This window comes from Apteryx mantelli, chromosome 2, assembly GCF_036417845.1.
Source record: "Apteryx mantelli isolate bAptMan1 chromosome 2, bAptMan1.hap1, whole genome shotgun sequence".
NCBI classification, from domain to species: domain Eukaryota; kingdom Metazoa; phylum Chordata; class Aves; order Apterygiformes; family Apterygidae; genus Apteryx; species Apteryx mantelli.
In genome coordinates, this window is record NC_089979.1 from 159,056,507 (window position 1) to 159,070,120 (window position 13,614).

At 42.8% G+C, this 13,614-nt stretch overlaps 2 protein-coding genes across 6 annotated transcripts in view; one reads left to right on the plus strand and one right to left on the minus strand.

Annotated features, from left to right (window-relative positions):
* DYNC2I1 (dynein 2 intermediate chain 1) overlaps positions 1-1,599 on the minus strand; it is a 32,631-nt gene extending 31,032 nt beyond the window's left edge. For 2 of the 3 annotated variants that reach the window (XM_067291928.1, XM_067291925.1), the window contains exon 1: positions 1,468-1,599. In XM_067291928.1, coding sequence (XP_067148029.1) covers positions 1,468-1,482 — 15 coding nt within the window. In that variant the 5' untranslated portion in view covers positions 1,483-1,599. Of the gene's footprint in view, positions 1-924; positions 1,148-1,467 lie in introns of those variants that run through there. The other variant, XM_013952586.2, reaches the window with a different exon arrangement.
* Positions 1,600-8,335: 6,736 nt separating this feature from the next.
* Positions 8,336-13,614, plus strand: part of ESYT2 (extended synaptotagmin 2) — a 95,845-nt gene continuing 90,566 nt past the window's right edge. Inside the window, exon 1 of one of the 3 annotated variants that reach the window (XM_067291929.1) lies at positions 8,336-8,741. In XM_067291929.1, coding sequence (XP_067148030.1) covers positions 8,406-8,741 — 336 coding nt within the window. In that variant the 5' untranslated portion in view covers positions 8,336-8,405. The remainder of the gene's footprint in view (positions 8,742-13,614) is intronic. The other 2 variants (XM_067291931.1, XM_067291930.1) reach the window with 2 other exon arrangements.

A 13,614-nucleotide genomic window follows, 5' to 3' on the forward strand; every position in this document is an offset into this window, starting at 1 on the left:
CAATTTATAACATTTAAGAATCTGCCCTCTGAACTAAAGGAGGATAAGTACGTGGCTTCATGAAGTCAGCTGATGAGACGACCTTGCTACTTTAAATAAGCTCTTTAAGAGAGACTAAGTGAGGTTTCTTTGCTTGTAAGATAGAAAGATTGGAGAAATTTCAGAACTTCACTAAGTAAGGCCTTGAGCAACCTCAGTTAGCTATGGAGTTAGCCCTACCTTGAGCAGCTTGGACTAGATGACCTCCAGAGGTCCCTTCCAGCCTATTTCTATGATCGTAAAGAAATAGAAAAAACATTCTGTGGTCTTAAATCTATAGAAAGGTAATTTATTCTTTACATATAAATATATATCTTTCTTATGTCTAATTATGAGTTAACTATTTGAGAGTCCTTATAGATAACACAAGTGAAAGCTCTCATTTGCTATAATAGGAACAGCAAAAGCAGACTTTCTCATACAATCTAATTGTGTATGTCACTGCCTCTGGTTATTCAGCAGTCTCACCCTTACACTGATATGATATCTGAATAACATTTTTTAAAGCGTGGTCTTGACTAACATACTATATCATATACTTAGTCCAGCCACTGTATTTTCTATCTATTTCTGATCTAGATATGATCACAAATGAATTAACTGTGAAATTGAGATCCACAGCATAGTAGTATTAAAATCTGTGGCAAAGTGATTTGATACTTTTGTTTTTCATAAGAATATGTGACATGAGAATCAATGTTAACATGCTGATATATTTGGGGGGGGGGTTATTTTGCAGCACTATAGACTTTTTTATAAACCAGTATTTAGGCAAAAGCTGAATGGATTCCTAAGCAAATAAAGCCAATAAATAATAGCCACGGAAAGAGCAATTATTAGAGAGACTCATCAACAATATGAGAAATTAACATATTTGAATGTTACCATAACCATCTCTTTTCTAGAAAGTTCTGCGGCTGATAAGGCAGAGCACAGCTCCCCTCCTGCCGGGGGAAGGCCGACTTCCTTGCTATTGATACTCGGGCGGGAGCTTCTTCAGAGTGCTGACACCTTATTCCGGGCTCTGGCGTTGCGCCAGCCTGACGTCGCACAACATCGGTGCCCACAAACGCCAGGTCTGCGAGCGACCCTGACGGAGCGGGAACACCCGAACTGCCCCGGTAGCGACGCGGGGACGCTCAGGGCCAGCAAAAGCGGCGCCGGGGGGGGGGGGGGGGGTTCCTGGTCTCGCCTCAGCGGACACAGCGGCCTATTGAACAGGGAGGCGGCGAGGCGCGGAGCAACGGCCGCCCGCGGCACGAGGCGCCGCCGGCTGCGGGAGCGCCCGGCGCCACGGCGGCCCACGGGCGGGCGGGATGGTCCCTCCCCTCGCGCGACGGCCGCAGACGCGGGGCCTGTACCCGGCCGCGCCTCCAGGCTCGCCCCGCTCCCGGAGCCTCGGCCGCCCCCCGCCGGCCCCTCCCTCACCTTGTCTGTCTCCATGGCGGGGGCGGGCGGGGCGCTACGCGCGGGCCCCCCCGAGCGCCATGTCCCGCCGCCGCCCGGCGGCCGCCCCAGAGCGCGGAGCAAAGCGGGGCAGCCGCGTCCGAACTGCCTAGCAACAGGCGCCCAGGGCAGGCAGCCGCTCGGCCGAGCGATGGATCGGCTCCGGCCCCGCCCCGGAAAGGGGGGGACGCCGCCGCCGCTGCAAAGGCTCGTGGGAGGGGGCGCTCCTGGCGCTGCGTCGCGGCGCGCCCGGCAAGGCTGGGCCTGGGCCTGGACTAGGGCCTAGGCCTGGGCCTGCTGGGGAGCGCCGTCCTGCTTCGCTCTCCTGCGCCGCTGCGGGAGCGCTTCCTTCCTCCCTTCGGGGCCCCGCGGGGTTTCTCCAGGCGGTGGCGGGGCCTGGTGAGGGTCTGCGAGCCAGGGCCCCAGGCCCTCACCCAGAGGCCTTTTAACGCACCTCCGTTCTCCGGTTTACTACTGGCTTTGTGTAGGCCGAGTATGCCGCGAGGCCATTCCCAATAGCTGCCGATTCCTTTCTAGTAAACTAACAGTCATGCACGATTATTACGGGGAAAAAAAATAAGGATAAGGGTAACAGGCCATAGATTGACTTAATCTGTTCTTGCTTGTCTGCCTTGTGCCCAGATATAAGGTAGAGGCGTACATAAAGAATACGGAAGAAATAAAAATGTTAATAATATTCTCTCAGTAACAAATATCAGAGTTATTTCTGCAGTGAAGAGCAAATGGCAGCTTCCCAAGCACACGTGAAGCAAACTTGCAGCAAATGATGATATCCTGCGGGAAAGGTGTGTGCCGTTTACACAGCAAATACTTACAACTTATTAAAGTGCTGTGCAATTTAAAAGACTGGGTGAAAATTCCTCTGGGCACTTTAGGTTTGTTGCCTATTTTTTCAGTAAAAATAATTTAATATTTGACTGTATAACGGGGAACTAAATTTACTGCTAATATTCAATGCTAATGTTTGTAGAAAACTGACCAATTGGGGGAAAAAAAAGGTAATGGAGAAGTCATTATTGCATTTGAGAAACAATCTTGCTCCAGTTAGTTCAACAGCAGTTGCATTACAACATAAAATAGTATAAAAGTTGTCTCACTGTCCGGAATATAAAGTATTCTCTTTTATGTAGCAGAAAAGCAAATGGAAATTAAGAAAGCAGTTCAGGAGGAAAAAAACTTTTTTTTTGAGAAACATTAACCGTAAGTTATCTTTAAGGGCTAAATTATATCTACTAAATATAAACATCTATAGATACTAAACTATTTATAAACATTCTTATAAATAATTTAGCTGTCTTTGGCAGAACAATAATAATCCATGAGCATTTTATCTTCCCTGAACAAATAAAAATGCATTTATAAGCCATCTTGGATTAACTCAGTGCTTTTTAGCTAAGATAGTGACAGTGTTATAAATGCATGGAACTAGACATCTGCTTAGTAAAGGATATTCAACAGAAATGCTGTCCTCCATATAAAGGCTGAAGGACAAAGACTACCTTCAAATACTCTAATTGAACTGCATTTATTTTTAATAACAGTATAGCAAATGCATATAACAAACTGGCAAGTGTGACAGCAATACTCAAGATTGGACAGAACAAAAAATACTACTTTTTGCATATTCTGGTTCTACCATCCACCTCTTTAGAATATACATGTATATTTGTTGCACGTTCAATAAATTTCAGTTTTGGCTACCAATAGCTTTTTATTCCCCTTAGCAGAGTCTATAGCAACTTTATGGCAAGAGGAAAAACTACAGATGTGGGAAGGCACCACTAGAGGGTTGGAAAAAAGTCTTCAAAGCTTAAAGCCAGTAATCAAACTGAAGTTTAACTGCTGAACGGGAACAGTTGGAAGATTACACCTATGGAATAACAGAATTAAAATTTATGGATCTTTAAATGTTTTTGCCATGTATTAAAATAAACTACAATTTTCCTCCATATAACGGAAAAAATGAATACATCAGTATTTTTACTGTTTTTTAAAAAATGGGTTTTACATCCATGTGAATACAGGCAATAAAACGACAGATATCTATTGTATCACTATGTGGCATAAAAGAATGCCCTAGCTTTTCTTAGAAAGAAAAGGATGTTGTAAACAAGGCTACTGGTAGCCCTGGAAATTCTGGTAAGATTTTAGTTTCTACGTTGTCTGGCTTCGTACACATATCTTATTCATCCACGCTATTTTTCCTGAAAAACAAGAATATAAAATAACTTAGCTATTTACATTCTGCAGTAATAGGCTATTTTCTGTCTTTGGATGTTCTCCTAATGTGACAAAACAATATAGATTTTTCTCTGTCACTGTATGGAATGATACACCACAGAATTACGCCAGTAAATGACTGGAAATATGAACCTTCATAGGGACAACATGGTGACCCCATCCCATGCTTTAAAATGATGATTCTTTTATTACAGAGAAAATGAAAATCATGAATTTTTTTGTATGAAGGGAGAGACTTGTTGGAGTCTTGGCTTTGTAAATATCTTTTTCCCTGCTTTTTTAAACAAATTTCTGCTGAAATCTTATCAAGATGAGAAGAAAAATACCATTATCAAAGGATGTGCATAAATGATCTGTGGCAAAGTGTTCAAAATGCTTATGGTAATCAGACTTCCAGATTCATACATAGAAACAGCAAAAATGAGGGTGTCTGAAATGGACTATGTTAAAATACATACTTTTTAATACTTTTCTAGGCCAATAACAAGTATTCTGTGTGCCTCTAATTTTGAACAGTAACTTGCAAGAATCCCATTAGGAAAAAAGTCCAAAGAGAATATGATCACGGTGAAAATTTATTAAGAAACAAATTCTAATGGACAGTATTTCTGTATTGAGAAGCAATAAATATTTGAGCATCTTAATCATAAGGGAACAGTGAAACTGAAGCCGGGTTGGCTAATACCAGGGATCAGACGTGGTTTTGTTCCAAACAACAGTAGCTCTATATAGAGTCCTCAGACTCATAATTGTGCTATATATTAGATAATCTGAAGCAGGCAGAGAAGTGTTTCTGTTTAAGAATGTTGGTTGAGACATTTGGATAGAATCAAACACATCATGAGAATTTACTAGGATGAGACTGCACATAAATTATGTTCCCATTCATAGTGCCAAAGTTTTAGAAAACTTCCGTCTGAGTAAACATTCTGAAGTTTCTATGCAGTAGTTAAAGGTTTCTATTTAGTTAAAAAACTGTAGAGAGAAGCTGCAGACTGAGATAATTGTGTTAGGTAATATAAGGTATAATATGAAATACTATTCTTCAGGAAGATTAACTGTTACTGAAAACAGTCAAGAAGCAACAATTAAATAAAAACTGCTTCCAAAACATGCTTTCTTGTGTGAAATCCACAGAAGTCAGGCAAACCTATTTTTTTTTAAACCATATAAGGTGAATTTTACCAATTTTTCTCATCCTCAATTCAAAAAAAGAATGTATAAATAAGATCTTTGGGGAATTTGTTATGAATTATAGTGTTGGTTCTTACAGCAAAAAGGCCTCATGGCCAACCACTGTGATACAAAGAGAAACATAATAAGACAGTACTTTCACTCCAGTGGAAACTTGAATTTGAAAAAGCAAAAAGAAATCCTATAAAAAAAAGGGAACAAACATATAACTAGGAGTAGGTATAAAAGAACTGCAAGCAAATGGGTTTTAAATTTAAAAGATTGTCACAGAAAATAATTTCAAATTTTCCAAGTACAAGAAAAGAAAAAGATCCTATTACTTTGTGCTTCAACTTTTGTATAAAGTATCAATGAAACTTCCCAGAACACAACAGGCCTACCTAGTAGGATATGAAAAGAACAGAATATATGATACCCAAATAAGATAATCAGCTTTGTAGCTGATAAAATTCACTGGAGGATACTTAAGAGAAAGCTAGACTAACCTCTGTGCTGTGACTATTTTCAAGAGTTCTTGAAGCACTAAAGAAGACTGCTATCTTAGGCATTAAAAAATAGAAGGATCAAGAAATAAGTGAATTAGTTTAACAAATGCAAGAATCTGAAGGAAATTATTAAACAATTTTTTGGCACCAACAAGATAAGAATGATGCTAAAAAACCAACTTGCATTTATCATGAATATTGTATCAAATGCTCTAATAGAGTAACTGACCCTAACTTATCCCCCGGCAGCAGAGTTTATATCTTGATTTTAACAAGCCTCTTTTGTCCCTATAATGAATGGCATGCTAACTTCATTCCACCCTATTCAGTTTCTTCATCAAAATATTGCGTGGGACCAAGTCAGTTATCTACAGAGGTTCTAAGAAGTCGGCGCTAGTCTTTTTACCAGAGCTTTCTAATGAAGTTAGAGATAAATGTTATCAAATTAATGTTATGAGATCCTGCTTCTGTTTGCCTATTTGACTGGCACTGTATCACCCTCCTGTAGTTCTGATTAACCAAACTCTTGTAACAACTAATTCATTACTCTGCCCAGGATCAATGCCAGGCTGTCAGGCCTACAATTATGTCTTAGTCATGTTAAATGCTAGCACAAGATTCACTTTTTTTCTCATGTGCTTCTCCAATGTATTGACTGTGCAGGCTACTTCTCCACTAGTTCTATATGCAGCTCATTTGCAGAATATAGAGCTAGACACGAAGGACAGCAAAAGAAGATGCAGCATATGGTAAAGTGTTAGTTGGCAAATGTCATGTTAGTTCCATAACTTTTTTTTTTCTTCTGTTTTGAATTTTCACTTTGGTTTGTGGTATAGTTATATTCTGCTTCCAATAATGAAGCCAGACAGGGAAGTAAAAAGGGGCAATGGAACAAGATTTAGAACTAAGGTCTTGAAACAATGAGAAAATAGTTACAGTATTGTAACAGAGGGAGATAATGTGGACGTTTGTACTAGGTGCTTGTGAACCTCAGTAGTGGGGAGTTCCTGCCCTAGAAAGTCTATATAAGCAAAACAATTATTTAAAAGAGGAATATAATAAAGGCAAAAGAATAAATACATTTAATATAGTTTGGTATTATTGGTATCCAAATGGATAGGGTCACAGAGTTATACTTTCATCCTGATCGAGACTATTCTGGTGTTTCTAGCAAAGTCCTTTTGGCTGTGTGGCTACTACATAGATCCACAGGTAGCTTGATAGCCCCAGGTCAAGGTAACAAGCTTTTACAGGGTCTTAGGTGGCCCTTCAGGCCTCCCATTGTTACAGTCCGTGCTTTGAATTCTGTAGAAGTAGAGGTCCAAATAAGTTCAGAGTTTCAAAGCTTGGAATCCTCTATAGCTGTAAATAGTTGATTTTATTACTCCTTTTTATGCCATTTTGGTCTTTTTGAATTTTCCTCCTGACAGTTACTTAATTATACAGATGAAGGACCCACACCAATCACTGAAAGAGAGGGAGGAAAAAAGAGTGGCATGAGTCTATGGCCAGAAATTCCTTTTGCTTAGAGAGTCATGCATGGGGTTTGAGTGCAGGCAGGAAAAGGTGATACAACAGACCACCACATTCAGTCTTTGAGAACTGGATTCTTTTTCTGAATCTGCTGTGTGTCAGTGGGCAAACAAGTTTTTCTGTTGTGCCATTTTCCTTCCAACTTTCCATTTCTCTGGATTATTGAAATGAGGTTTCTTTCATTTGCAAAGGACATGAAGTGTGAAGCTTCCTATTTGTCCATTTGTAAGTCTTTTCATAACTTTTCTGCCTGTTGGCTAAATTTGTTCCCCCCTCTTGCCTACCTGCAAATGCTAGTCTCATAAACTCCTACAAATTTTGTGAAAATTAGCAACTGAAGAGAGGAGAAAGTGCCCTGACTCACTCCCGCCGAGTGAAAGACTGCAGGTTGGCCATGTGGAAAGCCAAAAGAAAAAAAAAAGGTAACTTTAATCAGCAAATGTGTACCAGCAAACTGATTATCACACAGCTAAGGACTGGCAGCAGCTGTCCCTTCCCAGACTAGTAGATACATTAAAGTTATTACAGAGATAAGAGAATATTAGGAGGGAAGATGTGGGAAGCAGGCGTTGTGGTACAGGGGACAAACCAGCAGGAAATCAGGCTTTATTAGTTTCACAGATCCGGGCTTGTGTACTCTCAGGAGCTTGGCTCATTCCTGGGTGTTTGTGCTCGGAGCGCGTAGCGGAGCCCTCGGCCTGGGGTGCCGCCCGGGGACTCGTCCGTACTGACAGAGGACGGAGGAGTCAGCTTCACCCGAGGATGCGTGGGGACAGCTTCAGGAAACACCTGTGGCAGCGAAGAAGCGCCGTGACTAGCCTCTGGTCCCCCGGAAGCCATTTATCAGCCTTTAACATCCCTCAACAGCGAACAGGGAGAAACACGAAGCGCGTTACCTAAGGGTGTAACAGGTGGTAGCGCTTCAAGCGCTGGCGTGGCTCAAGAGATGGGCGAGCCCTCGGGCAGCCCCTTGCCCCCTCCCTGCCCCCGCCGCGGTGCCGAGCCGGCGGCCGTTGGCGGCGGCAGTTGGGCGGGCTGCCCCGAGGGGGCCGGGGGGGAGGGGCGGCGCGCGAGGGCGCTCGGCGGGTGGCGGCGGCGGCCGCCCGGGTCCCTTGGTGCGGGGCGAACCTGCGCCCGAGCGGGCGAGGCAGGGAGGCGCTTGCGGGGGGAGGCGGCGGCCGCGGAGAGGCGCCTCCTGGCGGCGGCGCTGCCCGCTCCCGCCCCGCGGCGGCGGCGGTTTGGGCCGGGCCGCCCCGAACCCGGAAGCGGGCGGCGGCTGGCGGCGGTGCGCGGCGAGCGGGGCCGGGCGCAGGATGCGAGGCGCCGCTGCCGCCCTGCCCCCTGCCCGCTCGCAGCCAGCGCCCGCGGAGGAGGAGGAGGAGGAGGAGCAGCCGCGGGCGGAGCGGCAGCACTGGTAGGAGCCGCCGCCGCCGCCGCCGCGAGAGCATGAGCGGGTCGGCGGCCAAGCAGCCCCCCGGCGCGGGCGCCGCCGCGGATCCCGCCGCCGCGCCGGTGCCGGAGCCGCCGCCGCCGCTGCTGAGCGTGGACGTGACGGGCTTGGTGTCGCAGTTCGCCAGGAGCTTCGTGCTGATCTTCCCCGTGTACGTGCTGGGCTACCTGGGGCTGAGCTTCAGCTGGGTGCTCATCGCCTTGTGCGGGCTCTTCTGGATCCGCCGGCACCGCGGCGGCAAGACCTCGCGCCTGGGCCGGGCGCTCGCCTTCCTGGAGGACGAGGAGGAGGCGGTGCGGCTGAGCGTCTCCTCCGCGGAGCTGCCTGCCTGGGTGAGTGGCCCGCGCCCGCGGCGCTCCCGAGTTGGCAGCGCGGCCCCGGGCGGCCCGGGCGGAGGAGGCGCGCTGCAGGCCGGAGCCCCAGCGCCGGCCCGGCGCCTGGGGAGCCGCCGCCGCCTCCCGCGCCCGCCGGCTGCTCGCCCCGGTGCGCCGGGCTCGCCGGTGGCGCGGCGGGGCCGCCGGGGCGCTTCCACCCGCCCCGCTAACGCCGGCGGCGGCTGCGGCAGCCGCTCGGGGCCGCGGCTGCCGCTGCCGCGCTGCCACGGGGCGCTGAGCCCGGCACGGCCGGGTTCCCCGGGGGAAATAAACTTTACCTCTTTTTTTCTTTTTTTCCCTTTTTTTTTTCCTTAGATGTCAGTGACGCACATGTCTCGCACCTTAGCGAGGTCTCCGCAGCGTGCGGGTCTCGCAAAAGCATCTTCTTATAAAGTTGAGGTTAGCGTCGAACAGAATCTGTCTCCTCACGGTCTGGCGGTCTTCAGTAGTGCGTTTTCTAATAGGGAGCGATAGAGAAATGAGTTGGTATTTTTGGCTGGTTTCAGGGTCGCGATGCGAGGACGAAGGTGAAGGGGCCTAGGTGGCCTTGTGCGTTGCTGTGGTTGGTTTTAAAAGGCTTTCATGGAAAGTTCCCTGGAAAGTTTCAGGATTTCCGAAAGAAAAGACAGTAATAAATGTAAACTAAAATTAATAAAAAGTAAACGTCTTTAGTACTATCGTCTTTTTAGCTGAAACTCAGTTTCAAAGTTCAGTACTCTTTCTTAGTCACTTTTGCTTTGGAACATTAAGAATTTTATAAAAATAAATACAACTAACTGCAAGCCACACAGTGTCAGTCCTCAACCAGGCCTCATCCACCCTATTCTGTCCTGGTGCAGAGCTTGCTGTGATCTCAGTCTCCATACATGAAGTCTTGAGGGATTTCTGCTAAATCTATCCATGTGACTTCTTCGTTGGCTACTCTCTGCTCCTCAGTAATAGCCATCCACATCTCTGCTACGTACTCATTGCAGTGACTTTGCCTCCAGCAATTTTGTGGTGATGGTACAATCCAAGTAACTATTTTCATATGGTCAAATTCTTCTATCTGTTGTGAACTATCTGTACTCAATAATGGAATCATGTGAGTTTCAGACATCTGGAGAGAACATAGGGTGTAGGTGTGAAATGGTGGAATTCTTGCTTCTGTTTCTTTGTATCTTTACCCAAGTTCTAGTGTAAGATCATGGTAAAAATGGGGACTGTGTTTTAAAAGAGACGAGGCAGAAATAAGATGAGCTTCTTACTGCTTGAAGCTGAGATGGGAGCCTTTAAGAACTTGGCTAATAGCTCTTATGTATTAATTTTTTTTTCCTTTAATGGTCTGTTCTTATGCATTTAAAGTGAATTAATTGCACCTAGATTTCCTGTGTAAGATAGTATACAATATCTACCTGCCAGTAACTAAGTAGTACTACTCAAGCTTAGTGCTGTTTGTAAATTTTATATTATGTCGTACTTTGTTACCTTTGATAAAATGGGAATACTTTTTGTGTCGAGTTGTCCAGATACCTAGAGATTAGAAATGGACCTCTTGACTTTAACTTGCATTACCTGTAGGCTAAAATTTAGAGAGATGAAGGAATGATGACTGCAAATGCCTGCATACCATATGGTATTATGAAGAAGCAACCTTTCAATGTGCAGGATTTCCCCCAAAAGTATGACCTTTTTCTCTTGGCTGATGTATTGTAAATCATTGGTTTTTCTTCCTCTTAAATCATGGTATTGATTTTTAAATGTCTTGATTCTTTTGCTTCAGGTGACATATATGCTGCGCTCTGGAAGTATTGTGCTTCCAAATAAACGTAGTTTCTTGATGAAGTGCAGTCTGAAAAAAGAAGTGTTTTGAGAACTGAAGACCCACTTACTTGTATCAAAAGTGGTGCTTAATGTTTGCTGTCATATTCATTCAAAGTGAGCTTTATGTGGGTCTCTTTCCTTTTTCTGTAACTTGTCTTTGAAAATTGCTATTTTCTTTCCTTATGCTTTATATTATCTTATACTGGAGATTCATGCATTTCAGTCATTTCAGATCAAAGCTACTGGACAGTATGTGGAGTCTAATATCTCTTTATTATTAAGAGGTATCCAGTTTATCCATCTCAGTGTGAATTCCAAGCTGCAGTGTGCTCCCTTGGTTTCCAGCCATGGAAATAAACTTTTAACTGCAAATGACTTGGGTAGGACAGTGCTGGGTTTTAAATATAGGAAATTTTCTACTGTTGTGGGACTGAATCTTGTGTGTTACATGGGATGTAACAAACCATTTTTTAAAGTAAAATTATCTAACATCCCAAACACTTATTTGCCTCTGTGGTCTCTTTTTGTTTTTGTTGTTGTCGTTGTTAGAAAAAAAAAAAAAAAAAAACTTATGTGCTCTCCCTTCCCTCTCCCCACTTGGGATAGGTTGCTGTTTTAGTGATTCATGCTAAGTATTGAGTAATATTTCACAGAGTTTATTTTTTAGAAAGTGGTTATAGTAGGAGTAATGAATTTAAATTTCTGTGCTGGGAATATGCTAAGCTGTGATTTGGAAGTAATACTATTGTGCTATCACACTGCAGTTCATAATGTTAATTATTAGATTTCTAAATTAGTTTTACTTCTTCCATAACCATGTGTTAATAAAGTAGGAATATTGTTCTGTATGTGTGAAATGAATTATTTGAACACTAACACGAGTTGTTTTTTAAAATTCCACACTGAATTATTTTAAAGAAATATGTATGTGTTAAAAGGTCATATGCCAGTGCCTGAAAAAATATTTTCTTCATTCCGGTATAGATCTGACACTTCAATCTCCTGTCTGTTGTTTTTTAATATTGAAAGAAGCATTTTTTCTTCTCTGTCCCTTGCACTTCATTTAATTAATTTGAATAGAAGAGATAGGACCAGGAAATACTTCATTTACTCTTAAAAGAATAAGATCTGCTGTAGTGATAGACTTACTGAAAGGTAGTTACAACTTTGCTGCATGTTCAGAAGCTGTCATCTGGTTTTATTGGGGTGGGGGGAGAGGAGTGGGTACTTCTCCAAGTCTCGTAAAACCAGGCAGCAGAATTTAAAATGGGAAAAGAATTGGGGTCACAGTGGTCTTTATATACAGTCAACATTTCCCCTTTCCTAGCAATATTTTTATACTGATATAAGTATTTTATACTGGAATAAATGTATTTAAGATGCAGACATGCATAAAGAAAGCAGCAATTTAAGAATTCTTACTTTGAGGGTAAAAGTAGGAAACCAAGACTTTCAAAATCCATTTTTAAAGGCCAGGCATCATATCTTGCCTTGTATTTTTAAACCAGTCATGGAATTTCATAATCTAAGTGGTAACAAATTTGCTACATATTATCTCAGAGCAACCAAACAAAAGTTACCTAATTTTGTCATGGCAGGGGTTTTTTGATTGTTTACTGTAACTGTCTTAACGTGTGTACAGTTCATGTTTGGCAACTTTTTTGCATAAGTGGAACTTTGACTCCTGTTTTATTCCACATACAGATAAAAAGCCACGCTGAAATTCTTCCCAAATTAATTGTTAATTTGGCTTGCTACCAGGGGCCGTATCTGTGCGCAGTCTGTCAGCAATCAGCAGGAGACCAAAATAAGAACAAATCTTAGCATTTTAAAATAATTGATTCTGAAAACGTTTGGACAATTTCTTTGCATCTCTAATGATGTATTATACAGAAACTGAAATATTATGTATCATTGTAACAAAAGTAATGCCAAGTTAAAATACTAATAGCAAATTTGTGATAGTATTTTGGGTCCTATATACTCACCTGACTTTGTGCTCTAGTTTGGAGTCTTGCGGAGGGGTGTGTGCATTGAATTTTCTCATCTACTTAAGATAAAAGGAAAAAACTGGCCTAAACTGAAAGAGATGTCTAGATAGGCTTGCCACCTGTTTAACTAAATTAGTTTACAGTGCTACTGTAGATAAATTTGATGCATCTTTTTTTCCTCTTGGTAAGCTATATGCAATTATTATAGACTGTGCTAGTGTTGTGAATTACTGTTAGACTACAACGCCACAACGGCTGTAGGGAAAAGATATTGATAATGTCAGCATGTACTGTTTTTGTTAGACACTAATGTGTAGCTATAATAATAAAATAATTATCAACCCATGTTTAGTTGAGTGTTGTTGCAATGATGATGTTTAGTAAAGTATGATCTCTATAGCAGTTAGGTATTTCTTAGTTGAACATTGAACTGAATGTTGAACAAACTGACAGCATTTAAGAGGTGAGGAACCACTGAGTAAAAGTAGACTTCAGAACAGGTGGCTGAAAAAGGAAACTGATTTATAACTTTCGGTTGATTTGGTTTTAGGCTCATGTCGTAGGATAAAATGTGCATGTTCACTTTATTTTCAAACCCTTCCATGAGCTTCTTGTCAAATGTTCCAATTACATGGTTAGACCAATGGAGATTTTGTTTTTTTACTAGTGTTAGGAAGATGGACCCAGTAGTGGAAGAAAAATGGTTAAGTAGCTCTAACTGTAGGATCGTATTCTGTACTGAGTTACGTCTGCAGAGTACAGAAGATTGAGGTGTTAGGCTCTGCTTGTATTTGATATGAGGATTTCCTAGTGTTGCAGAACATGCTAACTGGATTTTAGATTGATTGTTCAAGACAGGAATCTCCAGACAAATCCCTGCCTGTGGAAGTTAAGTATAATCTCAGTAAACCTGATAAACAAGTGGGCTTCTGCAATGCCATATTTATTTTTTAATTGTAATAGTACACAAAGATCTTTCTCTAAACTTTTAATAACACAAAACGATTGAAGTAGAGGTTCATTATGCCTTCAGTTGA